This window comes from Melampsora larici-populina, assembly GCF_000204055.1.
Source record: "Melampsora larici-populina 98AG31 unplaced genomic scaffold MELLAscaffold_60, whole genome shotgun sequence".
Taxonomy (NCBI): domain Eukaryota; kingdom Fungi; phylum Basidiomycota; class Pucciniomycetes; order Pucciniales; family Melampsoraceae; genus Melampsora; species Melampsora laricis-populina.
The window spans coordinates 401,261-422,477 of NW_006768824.1; the positions used below are offsets into that span (position 1 = coordinate 401,261).

A 21,217-nucleotide genomic window follows, 5' to 3' on the forward strand; every position below is an offset into this window, starting at 1 on the left:
AGCCTGAGGTGAATGATGGAAATAAGCCAAAAGATGAGTGTGGGAACTTGAGTGGTATGTATACACTCCCCCACAAGTCGCGACCTGCAGGGGTGTGTAGATACCACTCTAGTGCTAGATTATACACACCTCCACAAGTCGCGACTTGTGGGGGGTGTATATATACCACCCAAGTTCTGGATTTGGGTTTTTGACCAAATTGTATTGTTAAACCAGGTATTTCCTGAAGAAGTCATTAAAGGCACAGTCTAATCATTTCAGCTCATATGTATGTTGAACCTTCATGATTTAAGACTTAATCTGATCCCTCAACCATACATTCATCATTTCCTTCATAGTTTGAAATTACCATATTTGCAAAAGCCAAAACTACTAGTTTCCAAAGTAAAAAAATACACTTTCCCAAAACAAAAGTATATCAAAAACCTATGTACAAATAAGATGAAAAGCCCAACATAGTAAATGATATGAATTAAATGAATTATTGACTATTCAAGTAAAAAATGTATATATATAACAAACCAATGTATTGATATCACAAACCAAAAAACAACCACTTTATCACCCATCTTGTCCCTTTTCCTATTTTCATTTCTTAATATGATAGTTATATCTATGATTATGAAACCTCCTTCCCAACAAAGAATCCCAACATATCTATATAATCAAGAGCTGTCACCTTCTGCTTTATAGGAGAAGTTTTTGGAAGGGGCTTAGAAGGATATTTGGTTGTGACTCATCTGAAAATCACTCATACCTTCCAAAAATTCTGAGACCTTCATGTGTGGACATGCAACTAAACTTTATTTCAGTTCATTTTGGAAGACTGTTTGTCTGCTCCTCTAGGCCAAAAATTGAGATTGGATTGAGATTGAACTGACATTGTTTTGAGATTGGATTGAGGTGGACGTACTCACTGGCCTGCCGGTAACTAGTAAAATGACACTGTGATAGATGATGATGGGTAGCAAGTGGTCAGTTGATGCAAATTTGGTTGAGGGCCGGGTGATTATGTTTGCGGGTGCTTGATGAAAAAGGTGAGAACATTATTTGGCCTGGAGTTATGTGTCATTGGCGACTGGACATAAAATGAGGTGGGCTGGATGGAATTGGTAAAGTGTGGTGCGGGAAAATCTTCTTGTCTATCGGGTACATGAGGTTGGCGAGGCATGCGTCATTGGATGTATGTACCTACAATGGATTCTGTGTGGTGAATGGAGACAATGGTCGATTGTTTAAGCAAACCGGTCTTGGGATTAATTGTTATGATCTCCTGCAATGAAAATTTTATCCCTTTCCCCAGAGGTTTGACAAAATAGATACTTGCTCAAGCATAATTATTCTGAGGCCAATTGCTTGAGTATCAGTTATATCAGAGTCTTCTGTACTAGAGAACTGTAGCTGCTAAATTACTGGCCACTAGAATCAGAAGATTTCACAGTGCTTTGACAAATGTGAAAACATGGTCCTTTGTCATAAGTCCCACACTGCTTCTTGCACGCTTCAAGTGCAGTGAAGTACCTATGACAACCAGACACGCTTTTACCTGTGAGGGGACTTAAGTTTGACTGAAGAAAGTTTCAATCCTGATAAAAGTTTTCTACCTATTGGTGTAACTTGTGAACCATAGTAACTTTTTGTTCCCCTCTCTGAGAGACTCCTTTCTAACAAAAAAAACCCGAGGAAACCGAGGAATAAGTACTCTTTCAGGTTCATCCTGAAGTCCATGATTTTGGAGCGTTGTCGAGGGTGTTGACTCATATTTGAAGACTCAGAGTGAGTTATAAATTAGAGAAAAACCTTAGACTTCAAGAGAAAGTAGAGGGATGAGTCTTCAGAGTCCTCATTTTTTTTCAATCAATCCATGCGTCTCAGAGAGGCGAACAAAAAACTTCTTTGCCTCATAAAAATCTAAAGATGTGGAAAAAAGTTTTATCAGGAAGCCTGCTGTCCCCTGCAAAAACTCATTCCCTTCACAGGCCAAAGCGTGCCTCGTTGTCATTTCCCTCTGCGCTCGAAGCGTGCGAGACGCGGCCAATTCGCTCGCCAATTCCCGGACTAAGCGGAGGTCTCTCAGGTATCCGAAGCAAGAAAACCCGACTGTATCGTAGGTTGTCAAATTCGATGGCCAAAAAATCCCACAGTTTTCTGTCAACCCTGCGATGGGCTTCCTAATTCCTCTGGAGTGAGCTCAACAACACTTTGGTTCACTGAATTTTAGGGAGTTGATCACTAACATTTGTGCTACTTGGTAGCCTTTTCAAACTTGAAGTATGCTTGGAGATGCTGAGATGAGAAGCTTAGTCCAGAGTGATTGTGACAGAGCAGTAAGTAGATGATATTTTCAACTTTTGGATGACTTGTATTTTTATTTGGAAAAGGAATTGATTAATTTTTGAGAAGAGTGGTGAGTGGTGAGTTTGAACTCAATTGGTTTTTCCAGACTTGATTAACTGGTTTTGGTAGAAATCTGATTTATTGCATATTGAAATTGAATTGTACACTTTCACTTTTAATTTGATTTTACCCCGCTGATTACCTTTCATCGTTACCTTGACAGTTCTCCCTTTCTTTCTTTCTCTCTTTCTCTCATCATCCTCATTCATCATCATCATCAAAAACCACTTTCACTATAAACTCACATCGTCATTCTCTTGACTTCATCTGGTTCTGGTGTGAAATTTCATTATCATTCATCTGTGCTTTGTTTTCTTTCAATCTGTCTTCGATTTGGTTTTTATAATCCACACATTCATTCCAATTCAAGTTTGACTTGTTCAATATCCCTTCGAACTTGATAAACTCAATCTTCACTTTCGGATCATCCAATCGAGACATGCTTCATCAACATCAGCATCATCATCATCAACAGCAACTGAAAAAACGATCACCCAAACCTACCACTACCACTACCACTACTACCACTTTCGTCGATAATCATCAGTTGAGTTTCAGGTTCTGATTCAATTTATCAAACAATCAATCTAATCCTAGCTTTTCGATTTAATGCAAACCCAGACTTTCACTTCATTCACTTCAAGCTCGATCTAATCGACTCTTACAACCAACTCGGGTTCGAAAATTAGATTCTGTAGCTGGTGCAACTGGTACATCTATCCCTGAATTACCTGGTCGTCATATCTTAGTCCCACCTTGGGCCAGCATTGTTGTCTATTCAGTTATCCTATCATTCTTAATTGTTGGGTTTTATTCCTTTTTACTTATCAAATCACATCCTTGATTGCTGATCTACTTTTTGTCATCCTATTCTTTAGCTCACCGGAGCTGGTTTCATTTTATCTTGGAATGCTCGCCGCGAATTCAGACGTAGAGTCGCTATACAAAAAGCCGCAGATGCACTAGACCAACCCGCTGCTCCAATCTCCCGAAAGGATGTCAAATCTTTCACGCGGCAATCTATCATTCAACTTAACTCCTCTCGAAACCCTTCTACCTATGCTCCACCATTCCGAATCTCTCGAGCCGGCGACCTTTTACCCATCAATGTCTTTGATCGTCCCACTAGATACTCTATGGTAGTGGCTGAAGTCGTTCCTAGCCTTGAACAAACAGAGACTGACGACTTTTATCGATTCAGGTCTGTTTCTTGTAATCTTTATCACGCTCTCACCTTTGATACCTGCACATTTAACTCACTTCCTATTATATTTTAGTCAAACTGCTCAGCGTCCTAGTTTCTGGGAATTACGAAAATCACGTGCTATCTCACTAAGTCACCTAGCTGTTCCTCAACTCGAAATCACACCTCATGATCAATCAACCGAACTAGCTGAAGTGCTTGACGGTGTCAGCTGGGATCGCAATTGTCATTCGACCTTCACTCGCACTCCCGTTCGACGTGACCCTTCTGCATCTTCCTCTGCGCCTACCGATCACACTTTTCATGATCCACCTTCATTAGTACCGGTCGCTTTAGAAGATGCGCCTTATCATCCACCCAATCGCTCTACATCCCTTCACAAACATCGCTCTCCGTCTCCCTCCGGCCAACGAACGAAAAATTCGGAACACCTGTCCGGCCAACTCTTTCAAACGTGAGTATTGCCCTGACTAAGATGGTACACGGATCACTCGATCTGACCCCGTCCTTTGGTTTCTGTTTACCTACTCCCCAGGTCACGCGATGATTCAGAAGAGCCATCTATTTCACACACACCCACATATGGACTTTCACCCACTCCTAGCTATATAATGAGAGTTTCAGAGTCCAATGTCGACCCGGATCAAGCTATGGCAGACTATGCAACTAACTCTCAACGTCCCTTATCACCTTGGGCCTCAAACTCATCCATGGGTCATTCATTAAATGACACAACTATTCCATCTCGCTCTACGTCACCCCTCAACCTCCCTAGGAAACTCTCCAAGAGAATTTTGCGCAGACCATCAAATACGTCAGTGAATTCGCTCCTTGGAGAACCATCAGCTAACTGACACTTCCATTATTTTTATCAAATTTCTATCATCAGTTTGCGAGATGATTCAGGTGACGGATCTACTAGATCTCAAACTCCTTCATCTGACAAGAGGCCTCACCTGCCTAGCCTCAATACCATGGAGATGAGAGTACCAGAACCCAGCTCGATGCCAGTTGACCCAGACAAAGCGATGGCTGAGTATGCGATTAACCGACAGAACAGTGCCTCGACCGCTCCTAATCCTAATAAGGGCCTTCGCATGCTTGCCAAACTAGACGAAGTTGGATTTACGATGGTAGGACTGGACGAATTGCCCATGGTATCCTCACCCATCTCTCAGTCACCTTCTCCGGCTTCACTCCCGTTTCAATCTAGCCTGAACCCTTCAATGTCAATGACTCGGAAACCATCAGTGAAAAACTTGCCCCTGATACCCGAACAATCCTTATCAAGACCTAGACCAACTTTGGAACGATCAGGTTCTAGTGCCGCTCGTAGGAACCCAAGCCTTCCTACCTTGGGATCATCAACATTGGCACCCGCACCATCATTGGTACAAAGATCAGCTTCTGCAAGGATTGTACATCGTCATCAACGTAGACCTATGCAACTTGAATCAATTGAGGAAACGCAAGCCAAGAGTAACCATCGGAGGTCGGTCTCTTTGAATGGTCTTCAACCCAAAATGATTCCAATTAACAACACAAGGGTCAGAAGATCACCGTCTTCATCTAATGCACCTGTGATGACAGAGAAGGTGACTGGAAATAGTGGTATCAGGAGACCTCCACCTAGAATGCCACTTTCTGGTAAGCTTTTCATTACTTTTTTATTTATCCTTTCATGAGTGTCGGAACAGGTTTTAATTTATTTTCCTTTTTTTGTCTCTTAGGTACAATGTCATCTGGGGGGGTTAGGAATTCGTCATTTGTTCCTTAATGATCAATTTTTGGATTCACAGAATATGGATTTTTCTTTCACAGGAAGGCAAAAAGAATTTTTTTTGGTGTTGTATAACTTTATAAAGAGAACAGAACTTATCTTGACTCATTATTATTATTATTATTATTATCATTATCATGAATTTTTTTGAAAAGTTAATTTTGCTCAATTTTTTTTTATTTATGGACAATCCAATGCTTTATTTTATTTCATTTATCTTTTGACAATTGACTTCTGATTTTTGATTTTTGATTTTTGATTTTTTTTGGATGTTGTTTTTTTTCTTCACTATAGCTTTTTTTTTCTCATGACCCTCTCCATCATTATTAAATTTGTTTGCATATTTTTTCTTTTTTTACTGGATTTGATTATCTGATTTTTTGATGGGAAGATAATTGTTTTCTTTTTTTTTGCTTTTACTTGAAAGAAGATACTAGGGAGATTTGGGAATGAAGCAAATATGACAGATGTGCTTCTTTTGCAATATCAGATACAAGCTCAGGGCCATGGAAGGTCTTTTCAAGATTGGTTAAAACTATGAAGGGAGGATCACGTCATGAAATTCTTCAACTGCTTGGAAGGGAACAATAAATGATTGATGGAAAATCACAACTGAAGCACAATGTCTATTGCCCGAGGCTGTAGCTTGCAACGTGGAAGATCCTGATTCTTGAGATTGTCAGTACGCATGATACATGGGCCAGTCATTGTCCAAGATGTCATTAGACCCAATGATCTGCCCACAAAGTAGAGGCACATCAGGAAGTATGTAGATCAAAAGAAAGGTGGAGTGGGGATGTCTGTAATGAAAGCTTTTATTCCTTGAGTCCATCACCCAGTGACTCAGACATCTCATTGGCCTCTGGCTTTAAGGTCGGCCTCTTACAACTCCCCAGAGACGCTGAGAGGTCAGCCAGTAGTCAATAAGCCCCACGTAGAGACTTTGTAGTACCACACCGCTAACATCTCCTGTTCTTATGTATGATTTGATGAAGTAACATACACGAAATGGTTTTTCAAGGGTGCCAGTGAGCTAGTCTTAAGATTGTTCCGTATAAGCTCAAGGCGTTGATCAATGTAACCGGTTAGTCAAGAACGAAATTGTGTTGTAATGGGACCAGTCAGTCTCGGAAAGTGACTCGTACTTTTTATGTATGATGATCCTTGATGATCATAGCTTCTTGGCAAAAGCATTCTGCCTCTTCAATAGGTGCTTGCAAACTAGGAAAAAGTCAAAATGTTCACAAGAAAAAATGTGAACTGTGTAATTGTAATACATCTGATACATCGCTGTAGTGCAATCACAAAGTTCAACTTTGTATTTGGAGGGGGCCTCCCAGGGCCTCCCTCCTCCTCCCTTGTAGGGCTTCACAATTTTGAAGGAGCAAAAAAGCATGTAATGAAAAACTATGATTGCACTACAGTCTTGTATTGCATGTATTGTAATTACACAGTTGATGATTTTTCTGGTGAACATCTTGACTTTTTCCTAGTTTGAAAGCACCTAATGAAGCTCTGATAACTGTCACAATCTGTGTGAGTCTATGTTTGCTCAACCTGAATTACAATTCAACTTATCTTAGAAGTCAAGAACCTCCATACCCTTCATGAGCACTATAACACTTATTCAACTCGCATCAAGAAAGGTTAGAAAACTTTATTATCTTCATCTATCACAAGAAAATCTTAGAACCTGTTTATAGTCATACTCTTGCTTTTTTTCCTATCGGCATCATCAGTTCATAAAAGAAAACGGAAGACAGATTGTAGTTCATTAAATTTATGTCCAAGTTCCATTGGCACTTATCGTTTTGTTGTTCTTTTCTTACCTCGTAGATTTGGGGATTGAGTTACTCCCATTCACCTTTCCATCTTTGGTGAGTGAATTCCATCATATCTTTTTTTTCTTATATCTTAGGTATCTTTATGTACCCGGTCATGAGATTCAGAGGCAAGAAGTTGCCGTGTAAATATGTGAAGTTATTTTTCTTACAGAGAAATAAGGGCATGTTCACTTGAGGAAATTCTGACCAGAAATCATGTTCTGTGAATTTTTTAATGCAAAAATGAAACATGCTTCACCAAATAGACACTTTAAATTTTGTAGAATGTGATTTATCCCCCAAAATTGCTTGAGTGAACGCGCCCTAACTATCATCACAAAATCAAATTTCTTAACACCATTACAGGCAGTGTTTATGATCATCTTGTTTTTTTCATGAACATCATTCATCAAATCTCACCAAATAAGTTATCAAAATGGCACCATGCATTCTTTGGTCCTGCTGCGGATTGGTTGTTGTGAAACATGGGTTTATTTTTCACAACTTCCTTTATCCTGTGCGTAATGCTTGTCTATACATGGTTCTCTCTTCACAGTCTGATATCTTCTCCTTGTCGTGCAAGCTCACCAGTAGGAATTTCTAATGCCTGTCTCAATTAAATCCATCCCATCAGGATTCCAAGACGAGATGCAATGCTAGCAAAGGAGGTTGGTCTGATATGTGCACTCTTCATCCCCTCTTTCTTGGTGACTTGCATTGGAACAGTTGGTATCTGTATGAGTCATTCACACAAAAGCAAAATACGCCGTAGGAGATTAGTGTTTGCTTATAGTGTTAATACGAAGAAGTTTGAAACAGATCTTTATTTCTTGACAAAAACATAGTAGACACAAAATGTATACATGAAGAGAGAGATAAAAAGATATGAGAAAAACTACGCAGAGACAAAAAGATGAGACTATCAGCTTACCTATGAGTCATTCACACGAAAGCAAAATATGCTGTAGGAGATTAGTGTTTGCTTATAGTGTTAATACAAAGAAGTTTGAAACAGATGAGGATCAAACTTCTTCGACTCATAGGTAGCTCTTTATAGGACAGACACACAGACAGCTGAGAGTTAAAAGAGAAAAGCGCAGACCAGAATAAAGTGAGAGACAGTAACCAGGAAACATATCAAATAAAAAAAAAGATTTGAAAAGACACGTATTGAGATGAGCAAATATATGAGAGAAGTGTGTTAGAGAAAACTGCACATTCATTTGAAATGAAGATAGAAGAGAAAAAACAACTTTATTTGTAGCAAGCAAACCAATAACCAACAATCTGCAAGACTTTAAATTTCTTTTGGCCCACCCATGAGTCAAAACCTCAGACTCAATCCGGCATTCAGAAGGTGAAGGTGAATGATGTGGAGAACAGCAATAAACAACAAGTCAAAGCATTGGCCACAACCCACACACTTCCTTCCACCGCAGGGAACAAACATAACACCCTGCTTCAACCCGGAGGTGTCACCATGGAGCTTACTATTGATGGCACCATGACTGTAGGTGGGACCAAGGTAAAAAATGAGCATGATGTTGAGAAAGGCAAGGTCTGTCAGACACTTTGGATCAAAGGCCCTCCATGAAGATATAAGTGACTGAATTTTCTTACTCCAGCCTAGTACTCGAGAATATCCCACCAATTCAGAAAGTGATGAAGATTTAATGGTTTGAAGGATGGCAGCTTGGTTCGACCCTCTGTTTTATTTCATCATTGTTCTTATTGGAATTCCTCTCTGATTCACACCTGGAGGTGAAAAGTGTAGTCAACCATTATTCCTTGGTACAGTTGTCTTATCCTGGATCCTCAGTCAAAGAGTCATTCCTTGACCGTGGCAGAAGATATTACATGCAATCTTGGTCACAAGTGGGATCACCATTTTGTGTATCTTTATCTTTGGTGCCATCAAAGGCCTATCACTCCCCACCAGTAAGTTACCTGAACTTCTGAATTGATTCAATACATTCCGTCCAAAATCCTTCACTCAAAATTATTGTTTGGTTATAGCTTTGAAGGATTAGGCCACTGGTAGTACTTATTTTGTTCTGTTCAGAACATCAAGAGGCTACAATGGAAGTGGACCTGGCTCTGGAGATATCTTGTCAACTATCCTTGTCTTTGGAATTGTAAGTCAATGTTTTCTTCCAGTGTAGATTAAAATCAAATCTTTGAGGGTTACCCTTATGATTTCTAAATTTCTTCAACTCTAAAAGGTTTGCTTAGCCTTCCCACTGTTTAGATCATGAAACAACTTATTCACCAATTTCTTTTGGATCTTGATTGTCATCATTCCCAAGTGTGGTTTCATTACTATTATGGTGTTACTTGGCTTGTCTCATGGGAATTGATGGAGAGAGGGGGATTACATTTGCGGCTTGATTTATGTCCACTCCGTTTGGAATAGATTTCATCAATGCTACAGGTGGTGCACCACCAACATATTTACCTCGGATTACAAAATCCAAGGTATCCTCGGATGCAAAACCTTGGACAGAAGCTTCCCAAGGTTTTGATCCGAGGTAATTCTCAGGGCAAAAAATACCTTGGGCAAAACCTCAGACAAGGTTTGTCCGAGGATTTGCCTCCGATGATGCCTCGGATTTCTCAACCCGAGGCATCTATGCTGGAAGTGGTGATACAAAATTAGTTGTGGTTTTGATATGTGTCACAGGAATTCTAGTTTAGTTTGAATACACTATTGAATCTTTCCATAAGCATCTATCTTGAATCTTGATTCAATTCTTATTTCATCCAGGTGGTGCTTATTTGTGATCACATGTTCAAGTTGTTAAGAGTTTGTATTACTGTTGGCTCTGATGATTACTACACCATTGGAATGACAATCAGAGTCATAGCAGGTGCCATTGGTACCTCTAGCTTAATCAACACCCATCCTTGAGCAGCCGCAACTGCTACAGTCTCATTTGTGCTTTATGGGATCATCTTACTTTCACTTGTAGCTGTACCAACTATTGCCAATGATTGCTCCAAACTAGCTGGTATCTTAAAAATCCTTCAACTTTCATGACTCACTTTAACCTTGTTATACAAAATTTGTGTCATACAAACTCTCTTGTAGCCTTTGATGAATTATAAAACACTTGAGATCATCTATTAATTAGTGGGTTTTTTCATTTTAGCATTCAATTGTACTTTAATCATCTTGGGGTTTTGTCACTTATTCACCAGCTCATCAGCATTATATAATACCTAAGCCTAAGGCTACATTATCTTGTCTTTTTTTCCAAACCAAGTTTAAAGTCTTTAAATTGCAATCCAAGCATTTTAAAGTATGGTCATTCATTGACAATCTCATCAACATAGGACAATTCTTGAACTTTACAGTCACTTTTAATGTTAAACCAAAGAAGAACCACACACTTGAAATTTTGGCACTTGATAAAATATTGTAGAGCATGCAAATGTATGAAAACAATGGGGATGGTGAAATAAGAATGACTCTGATTTTGACTTTACCCTACTCTGACTCATGAATTCTCAAATCAATCATCTCAAATAAATCCTGGCTCATTGCATCATAAAGCAAATGCTGTGTTGCAGTGCCCGTGTAAAATCACTCAGTCAATGTTGTGGTGAGCAGAACTTCTTATATGAGTAAAAAAATGAAAGATTTATGGTAAAAGATGTGTTTTCAGTCAAAGTTATATTTTATTAGTCATGCTAAATGATCAGCAGGGTCTTATAGGTTCTTATAAATCATTTTGAATATTATTGATTATTCACAAATCAATTACACAATTTAATAAGGGTAGAAACAAGTCAAGAAAAAGTCAAAAAATCATAAAAATAGTAATATTAGTAAGATTCAATCTCAATTGATTATGTGGCATTGAAGTTGGGATTGATGATGAAGTACATTTAATTTATATTCAATAGAATGAAATATGTTATGAAAGGAATGAAAGAAGAAGATTGAAAGATTAAGAATTGAGGAAAAATTCAAACATATGGAGGCAAAAGGCTGGAAAATGGTTTTTAGGTTAGGACAACACTATTTGGCAACCGGTTTTTTTGACCCGATGCCCGGAGCTCGGATACTTGGTATTCAGCGCCCTATTTGATTGAAGTTTTGCCCGGTTTGGTTGAAAATTCTGCTGGCTCAGCAAACATGCCTGAACATGCTCGCTCAACCAATTCATTCATTCAATTGGCTCATTTTCTCACTCATCAAAGGCAATGGTTTGCAGACGGACTTTTACCTTGACTGACAGGTATCTTTATCACAACGATCGATCACTTTTAGATTTCAAATCTCTTCAAAACCCAAGAAATAAGACAAATAGAAATAAAACAAATGAGTGTTAGAGTGGAGATAAGTAACATACAACAAGAGTGAGCAATGAGCAACAAGCCTATTAAAATGAGATTGTGAGAAGAGTTAGGCAACAACCCATCAATCATCCATACAAACATGATAATTACAGTACCACACAGAATTTTTGAATCATCTTTGTTCAATTCACATTTTTAATCGATGTTGATATCTTTTGATCCAAGTTGAGATATTGGTGCTATCAAGCATTACTGTGTTGTGGTGCTCGCCAAATACTTCCGGGAATGGCAGCAACCAAGAAAGGAGATCTGATGAGGACAAAGACGGTTCGATTACTGGAGTTGAATTAAACAAAGAAAGTTGACTGCTGTAGATGTAATGTAGGCGAGGTGAACTGTCAGTACTTGTGTTGTGAAGAAAGAGATCTGGGAAGGAATAAGGAGAACCAGACGAGATACGATGGAATCGAGGGACCAAGAGAAGGACACTTACCATCTTTAGGTGACTCAGATTGAATGGTCACCTTTCAAATGCAACGTTCGATCGTCAGTTCTCCTAAGCTTCAGGAGAGGGATAGAACGAGAGATGGGATGGTTGTAGCTTGATGTAGTGATAGTGAGGTGGTAGCCCGGTTTGAAATGTGATCGGAGGTGGTGCCATAGCCCGGTTTTCCATGATGAAGAGCCCTATTTCCCAAACTTAACTAAGTCCCAGTCTGGACCTAACCACCCTGGAGTTGGTGGTTAGGTCCAGACTGGGACTTAGTTAAGTTTGCCTATTTCCAATTTAATGAAGTGGAAAGCTGTGGAAAGTTATTTGATGCCCGGATTTGCTGCGGCTGCGGCCAAATTTGGCTGAGTCAGGTCCGGGTTTGCAAGAAAAGCGCGGGCAAGTACCGAAAACCGACAGGGCGTCGGTTCAAAAAAAGCGGTTGCCAAATAGTGCTGTCCTTTAGGTTATTGATTATCAATTTGATGGTTTAGGAAGGTTAACTTACAAAAGAGGATGATCATATTAGTCAGCAACAACTTTTATCATGAGGAATGATCAGAGAGGAGTGAAATTATTCAAGAAAGAGGGAACTTTGAGGATGGTAAACAAGGGTGCTACAGGATTCATTCATATGTAATGATTGATTTGAGGGATTTAGTGGTTTCCAAGAGTTTTAAACTGAGTTTTAGAGTTATTCTTATGAATGGATTGACTTACAATGATCTTATGATGCAGAAGAAATCAATACTAGACGTGAAAAGGTCTGAAAATCCTTGAAAATGGGGGTTTTCAGCCAATTACGTATGTCAAAACTTGTCAGGTCAGGATGGCTGATAGCTCAATTGATGCAGAATGTTTGATTTCATAACTTACAGCCCTTAAATCACTAGTAGTTCAGGGCTTGTGAAAAAGGTATAAGGAATCAAAGAGAATGGTGTGAATTTTGACTTTTGCGCTTACATACACACATGTACCAACATTTACAACACAAATCAGGATGGGGGTGCAAAAGAAAGACATGCCAGGGCATGTGCCACACACCTAGGTGTGAGGTGCACCTACCAATCTTGAAAATCAGGTTGGCATGCCTAAAAAAGCTGTATGCCACATAGTGAGAAATTGGGGCTTTCCTTGTCTGTTTTTTTTAAACTCCACTTCAAGCTTTCTTCTCATCATCAACCTCATCATTATAATCCCAAAAATCAAAAACCAGAGTAATGAGGCTCATCAAACAGCTCCCCAAACCGAAATGATTCTCCCCTCAAGTGGCTGTGGTGTTTTTTCAACTGGATTTCTCATGGCCAAAGAACACAGTCAATCAGCTGGGTAACAAGAGGCCAAATGCACCTATATATCACAACCTGGGATTGGATGGGGGACCTTATTTATTACAGAAGCATATCATCAGTCTCTGCCAATCAATTCCTGACCAGGAATCAGCATATATCAACACCGTTCAGCCAGAATTGTCTGCTGAGTCCTCCAACTCAACTAGTGACGCCTAGATGAAGTCACATTTGGCTGAACTTCTTGTTTTCACTGCGTGTCTTATGCTGAAATACAATTTTTCCACTTTTTGTTTTCATTTTTTCATTGTTTTGCTTGCTTTTAATTTTTTGCACTGTGAGAAGACACGCCAATGCGCCTAGGCGCACCTTTCTTTTCAAGGGCTGTGCCCCCATCCTGAAACATAAAAAGCTTATCTTATCAATCTTTACAACTGAACAACTTATTCATCACACATCAAAAATAGGCAACATTAGGACAATTAATGATCAGTATCATTAGATCTACAAGATGAGTGTTAGTAATCAAAAATTGGACCACTTTACAAACAAGTCAAAATTCTAAAATGATGGGGCTCTTCACAGTACCAAGCACCTGTTTGAGATTGAACACACTACCTTCAAGACTTGGACCCATCAAGTTTTTAAAGATTGATGGCTACAATTTGTGTTTGTTAAGATTGATTTTTCATCAAAGACCTCAGTGGATTCATGGACTGCTCCAGGTGATGTTGCAGGGCATCTTTTGTTGGTGTTCAATTGACTCAGTGAAGAATCTCAACATCCAGATAGTTTACAGGACACTATGATTCAAATCATAAAATTTTGCCACAGCAGACTTTTCAAGTTTAAAGATTCTGATTTTTGACTTTTCAAGTTTTTGAACCTGACCTTCAAATTTGATGGTTGGATCCAAAGATTTGAAAAGTTAAAAAATCATGTGCGAACGCTGCACGTGACAACTTTTTGTGGATTCCTCTGCCACATCACCTCAGGCTCTATCCATCTCTAGTTCCCCTTCAACAATTTTTGAATTGTTCAATATCGTCGAAAACAACTTTGTAAAAGACCTCATATGGTCATAAAAATGTCGATTGTTATTATAGATCAAGATTGTGTTGATGCGCAATTAGTTGTACTCAACAAAAACCTTTTACAGTATATCAATCACACTGAACAAACCAAGTGTGTTCTGAAAGTGATAATTTTGCTGTTCGAGTTGCTCCAAACGAGTTTGAGGTATGCTTGTACAGTAAATCAAAGTCCAAAAATGAACAGTCCGCTGTGGACAACAATATTTGAAGGCAAAAATAACCCTTGCAGCCGACTATTCAAAAGTCAGACTTTCCAAATTTATGAAAAGTCCGCTGTGGATGCTCTATTCTTTCTTGCGAGTAATTTTGGGTGCAAGTGTTCTGTATTGCTCACGTGAGAGCAGTGGCACGTGATGTCGAGAGCCCCCATAGAGTCTAGACCGCGCAGATGTGAAGGGCCCGGATGGAAATCTGGAGGCCCTCGACATCGCTCGACGTCTCACCCCCGAATGTGCGAGGTCCGTTGGAGTGCTTTTTTGCTCTTTGACACCCTGCATCCTCGAGAGCCATATGACCGTTGGAGATGCTCTAAGTCTCTCTAAGTGCTCCGCTGCACACGCACCCTTTTATAGACCCCCAACATTTGAGAATTGCTCTCGGGGGTCTGTTTGGGAGCCCCCAAAATACGGCCACCCCTGTGGATACTCTTATTGGTGGCCTATAGTCTAGAGTGCGTTTTGTTTAACTGTTGATACAAAGCTTACCGAAAGTTCCTATTTGATTTTGAATCTCGGCCTTCCTGAATTACTCGGAGCGGTAGGGCCGAGAGAAATCACCTGGGGTGAGAGAGGTGAGAGTGTCAGTCCGGATTCGGATTCGTGCTCTTTCGTGCTGCTATGCATTGACTCGTCGCGGACTCGCGATTGGCAATGTTAGCTTCCATCAATTGCCTTGCAACAATGCCGCTTTCACTGAATTCTAATGATGACTTTTTGAAACAACGGATTGTACAGTCCTACTGATCCTACCCTGGACATTTGTCTCGTCCAGGCAGCACTAGGGTGGGAACTTGGAAGGTATAGTCGCCCTCGTGAAAGCTCCGAGAGCAGCGCTGGCAACTTCGGCAACCCTTTGAATGCTCTCGGGAACTCCAATCAGAATCACAAACTTTGAGACGGTGAAACTGCCCACGAAATCTGTAACACGGGCTGATAACATACATACATACTCGTTGGTCCAGCTGTGCCAATCTCAATTCCAATGTGGACCAAAGTTGAAACATATTGGGCGACCAGAGCTCGCTGTGATTTGAAAATTGAAACACTGCAGTTTCAAGATTTTCCACTCTAGGCTTATGGTGCTCATCAATCTTTGAAAGAGTCATCATGTAATGGGCATCAACTCCTCTTGGCATTCAATTTGATACTTGGCGTTGGCAATCTTTTACGTACCTGACGAAAGCCTTCCGATCATTTGGTGAGCTCTTCACGGCTAAAGATCAAGTCGTGGATGAAAGACAATCTGCCTATTAAAAGGGAACTGTGCTCATTTCCTTCCGAACTTCACCCCCTCTCGTGTGCGGCTCTTAACTTGAACTTTAACTTAGTATTCGCTTTTTACGACTTTCTTCATTCAGTACATCCCTCATGAGTTTCATAGCACTATCTCGCGTCGCATCGCGAAAGGTAAGCAGCTGCTCCTCTTACAGACTACAAGCTCACATTCCCCGCTGTTTAGTGATGTCCTCTCCCTTCTCATTGGTGATAGTTTATCAAAGAGCACGGAAGAAAGATTGCAGTGCATTATGTCCAAGTTCCAGTGGCAATCATCATTTTGTTGTTCTTTGCTTACCTCGTGGATTTAATTATCAATCTACTTCCATTCACCTTTCCATCTTCGGTGAGTAAGATTCATCTTGCCTGTTCATTTTGATGTTTCATCCTCATGTATTCATCTACATGTGTCGAGGCAAGAAATTCTCGCCCAGATCCAGTAACCCAACCGGTTACAGAGCACTGACCATCAAAAAAAAATTATCCTCAAACCAACACAGGCAGTCTTCATGATCATCTTGTTCTTCTTCATGATCATAATCCATCGACTTTCACCTAATAAGTTATCAAAATGGCATCATGCTCTTTTCGGTCCAGCTGCAGATTGGGTGTTAGGCAACATGGGTCTATTCTTCACGACCTCTTTTATCCTGTGATTAATTATTTTCTATATAAATTTTCCTCTTCAGATATCTTCAAACTCTCCGCTAATCGGGAAAATCTTGTGAATGTGATTGCTTACTTCTGTTTGATAAAAATGATCTCAGGATTCCGTTGCGAGAAACCATCCCAGGAAAGGAGATTGGCTTGATCGTCGCACTCTTTGGCCCTTCCTTCTTGGCGACCTGGGTAGGAACAGTTGGGATTTGTAAAGCCCTGAATTTTTTTTGGTCTACGGAGAAACCAGAACCTCAAGCACAGTCTGATCTTGAGAAGGCGAATGGTGCTGAGAACGATCAAAGATCTCAAATCACACCCGCCACCACTCAACTCCATACTTTGAGCGGAGCGAACGGAGAGAATAGTGTGCCCGCAACCGGGGGCCAGACCTTGGATCTCACTATGAGTATGACGATGACGATGACGATGGACGCAAATGGAATCGATGATGGGAATAATCTCGAGACAGGAAAGGTTCGTCAGACTAGATTTCTACTTTCTAGATTGTTTGTGCAAACCCAATCATGTAGATCTAATGCAGTTTTTTCAAATGTGCCACTTGCAGCTTCCCGGTGAAAAAGGTTGCACAGATTCAGAAAGTCCAGAAGATGTATTGGTTCGAAGGATGGCAGCTTGGTTCGACCCGATGGTTTATTTCATCGTCTTCCTCATTGGAATCCCACTTTTCTTTACAACTGGAGGTGAAAAACGTAGTCTGCCTTTATTTCTTGGTACAGTTGTCTTGTCTTGGATCTTCAGTCGAAGAGTGATTCCTCGACCATGGCAAAAGGTCTTACATCCGATCTTAGTCACGAGTGGGATTACAATCTTGTTCATTTTTATCTTTGGTGCCATCAAGGGCTTATCGCTCGTCTCTGGTAAGCTACCTGGTTTGTTCGGTTCATTCAAACCATGTTTTTCAACATCTTTAACATAAAAATTGCTGTTTGGTGATAGCTTTGGATGACTACTCGAACGGTAGTACGTATATTGTCTTGTTCAGGAGGTCAAGAGGTTACAATGGGAGTCCACCTGGCTCCGGAGATGTCATGTCCACTATTCTTGTCGCCGGAATTGTGAGTCAATATTTTCGGATGAACCAAATAAGAATCCAAGACTGATGGCTATGCTTATCTTTGTGAATTCCTATCACTCTTCAAGGTTTGTTTAGCTTTCCCACTGTTTAAATATCGAAGCGACTTATTTTCAAATTTCTTTAAGATCTTAGCTGTCCTTATTCCTAATTGTGTGGTCTCATTACTGTTATGGTGTTACTTGGCTCGTGTGATGGGCATTGAGGGAGATCGAGGGATCACATTTGCTGCTCGATTTATGTCAACGCCTTTTGGGATCGAATTCATCAATGCTACTGGAGGTGATGAAACCTTGGTGGTAGTCTTCATTTGCGTCACTGGGATCTTGGTAAGCTCGTGCCTTTCTCGATGCTACTGCCTACTTGATCATCTTACTCATAGCTATCTTAATCTGATTCTCTTATCAAACACACCAGGCGGTACTTGTTCGTGATTACCTTTTCAAGTTACTCAGAGTTCGAATGACGGTAGGCTCTGATGATTATTTCACGGTCGGAATGACCATTGGAGTCATTGCTGGAGCGATTGGGACGTCTAGTTTATTCAACACTCATCCTCGAGCCGCTGCAACTGCTACAGTTTCCTTTGTACTTTATGGGATCATCTTACTTTCACTTGTAGCTGTACCTACGATTGCTAATTATACTGCTAAACTAGCTGGGATGTAAACGTGTTTGGATCTGTTTTCTGTGGCATGTGTTTCCTGTCTCTACATATCTATCTATTTATCTATATATATATTGCATCTGTGTATTTGTATGTTCCAGAGTCATTGAAGCTTATCTTGTTGACTCTGGTCAGTCTAACTAGAATCACTATATCTGTATATATATGTAATCTTTATCATATTATTTTAAGTATTTAATATGCATTTAAAAATCATCATCTTCAGAATCATATCATGTTTTAGAAATTTTGGATGAAAGCTTGAATAAATTCTTTAGATCTCTGATTCGATAAAAACATGTGAGCTTGATTACAAAAAAAATGGATTCAAGTTTCCTTTTTGAAAGTTGATAAGTCAAAAATGTAACATGAAGCTTGGTGTTTGTGAAAGGTTGGTTTGATAATCAGGTTAAGCAGGACCCCGGAGAGCTCTTAATCGAGGTGCATGATGTAAAAACAAATTTGTATACTCACACACTTCACCACAGTTTAGATTGATAAAAATTTGACCAAATCCCTTGCTTCTCCCTCAACCATGCCTAGCCAGGAGCAAATCAGTTTGTTAACTGTGAAATTCATATGTACACAATTGTGAAGAGTTTTTAACGCGGTGTAGAGGCTGTGAAATACAATAAGAAAATCAAATCTTTTACATCATGGACCTCTACAAGAGCTCTCCGGGGTCTTGGTTACCCAGCATTTTACTGATCTCATATATGGGATACAAAGTTAAAACTGGGATTTTTTTCCCAGTTTCCCAGTTTTCAAAATACAGCCAAAAACGCAAACTGGGAAACTGGGAGAACGTGGGAAAGTTCCAAACACAGCCAAAAACAAAAACTGGGAAACTGGGAAAAAAATCCCAGTTTTAACTTTGTATCCTACAAATAGTGAATTAATTCTTTGAATTTACCTTTTGCAAAGTTGTGGCTTCAGGAGTTTTTTTTTTTTTTTTTTTATGCATTGCTTAAAGTGCTTTTTGAGCCGTTAGGCTATCAAACACTACATGTATGTTCCAGCACCAGTAAAACCCCTCTGGCTGTGTCAGGGGAAAGGTAGCTGTTGGCTGTTTCATCTAGGTTACATGTGTACAACGGAAGAAATGGACTAGGGCGGTGAGGTATGGAGTTAGAAATTAATCTTGAGGTTCGGTGAAATTGTGTGGACGGGGTTCTCCTGAGATCCTTGCCCAGACCCATCGGTTGGCAAAACGCCACGTGTTGTTACAGAAGGTAACTGTTGCCTTGAAGGCGCTTGGGTTGGAGAGGAGTCGTTTGTCCATCCTAAGTGTCTTCTGCTCATTGAAGCCTTGTTGTTCAATGGCGCGCTCGAAGGATGCTCGTGCCTGTGTGAAGTTGTTACAAATAAACAGAAAGTGATCAACTGATTTGATCCCCTCTTGGCATTTGCAAGATGGGTTGCCCATTTGTTGGAATCGGTGAAGGTAAGAGTTAAGAGGAATATGCCCTGAGCGTAGCTGAGTGAGGGTCGCAATTTCGTGCTTCCTGAGTTCGTCCAAGCCATCAAGATGCTTCTTCCCATTGGGTTGGTGACCGAGGCGTTTGATCTCGGTTTTGGTGAAGGCTTCGGATTGGGACTTTTGCCATTCCTTGATGGCCGCCAGGAAGGCGGCTGTGTTCGGTACGTTTGTGAACGTACTTGGTAAGTCTCGTTTAGCCAAAGAGTTGGCAATCTTGTCGACAATCTCGTTGCCAGGGATGCCTTTGTGGCCAGGGCACCACCTGATCACGATTCGGAGTTGGGGGTAGCTGTGGAGGATGCACTGTAGTTGCTTGAAAACCGTGTGTCGGTTGTCTAAGGATGAAACAGAGGATGAGTTGGATTTCAAGTCCTTGACAACCCCCTGGTTGTCGAGGACGATGGATGCACAGTGAGTCGCGTGTGTTGCGTGCTCGAGTATTAGTTTGAGACCCAGCTGTACACCGCGGTACTCAGCCTGGTAGATGCCTTGGGTCCTTGCAGGGCCTAATGCTGTTGATGAGCTGCCTTTAGTATTAGCACACCAGGCGGCCGCCGCCGTATTCTTGTTGGGGATGCGCGAGCCATCCGTGAAAATTAGGAGGTGTTGGTTTGAAGGCTTCAAACGTAAGGTATCTGAGATCGCACGTTTTTCGTCCTCTTGCAGCACGGTGGAGTAATTGGGAGGGCGAATGAGCGAGGATGCCGGGTCAACTGGAAGCTGGACCGCGTGATCCTCGAAGTGAGTGTATAGATTGTGTTGAAAAAATTGGTGGAAGGGGTTCTTGTGGCTTGAAGGGGTTGAAAGCTGGGACCTTTGTATGATCTTAAAGAGAGGATGAGAGCGGCTTTTAGTTAATGATCTGGCCATAAAGCTCAGGACTTTACTCTGATGTCTTATTTTCGGCGGGACGAGGTTCATATCGTGACGTAAGAAGATGCTGGGGGTGTATTTCAAGGCGCCCAGCGCAGCACGGGCGCAGGTGTGATCAATAATCGTGAGTTGTTCGATAAAAAACTTCGATGGTTCGGTAGGCATCCATGCCATCACACCGTAGTCGATGGCGGCATGAACTGTTGTTGTCATGAGTGTCTTGAGGAGCTTCGGAGGTATGCCCCAGCCTTGTTTCGTAAGACCTGCGAGGAAGCCGGCGCGTTGCTTGCCTTTGGCTATCGTGTCTAACCTGTGTTGTTTGAAAGAAAGAGCTTTGTCAATCTTTATACCCAGCCATTTGGCAAAGGGAGCCGGTTCCAGGTTTTTCCTGTCGGCGAAGTTAATCGTTGGGATGGCGGCTGGGTCGGTATCACGCAAAGTGAATAAGACCCAGAATGTCTTCTTGGTGTCGAAGATGGCCCCGTGTCTTTTTGCCCATTGTTGTTGGCAAAAAGAAAGTGTTTGCATCTGTGACCTGAGCTGGTGTGTGTCGAGTGCTGAGGATAGGAGTA

General features: G+C 40.8%; 2 protein-coding genes across 2 annotated transcripts; both read left to right on the plus strand.

Moving 5' to 3' along the window:
• Positions 1 to 2,836: 2,836 nt before the first annotated feature.
• MELLADRAFT_118100 (uncharacterized protein) lies at positions 2,837 to 5,378 on the plus strand (the record flags this gene model as incomplete). Its single annotated transcript, XM_007416388.1, has 7 exons — positions 2,837 to 2,955; positions 3,019 to 3,199; positions 3,276 to 3,598; positions 3,675 to 4,055; positions 4,137 to 4,415; positions 4,491 to 5,248; positions 5,332 to 5,378. 7 exons carry the CDS (start codon positions 2,837 to 2,839, stop codon positions 5,376 to 5,378), a joined length of 2,088 nt encoding a protein of 695 aa, XP_007416450.1.
• Positions 5,379 to 15,755: 10,377 nt separating this feature from the next.
• Positions 15,756 to 18,536, plus strand: MELLADRAFT_73227 (uncharacterized protein; the record flags this gene model as incomplete). The annotated part of the gene is made up of 9 exons (XM_007416389.1): positions 15,756 to 15,795; positions 15,926 to 16,004; positions 16,087 to 16,218; positions 16,373 to 16,524; positions 16,640 to 17,006; positions 17,098 to 17,410; positions 17,490 to 17,608; positions 17,694 to 17,954; positions 18,043 to 18,536. 8 exons carry the CDS (start codon positions 15,966 to 15,968, stop codon positions 18,292 to 18,294), a joined length of 1,635 nt encoding a protein of 544 aa, XP_007416451.1.
• Positions 18,537 to 21,217: the final 2,681 nt, after the last annotated feature.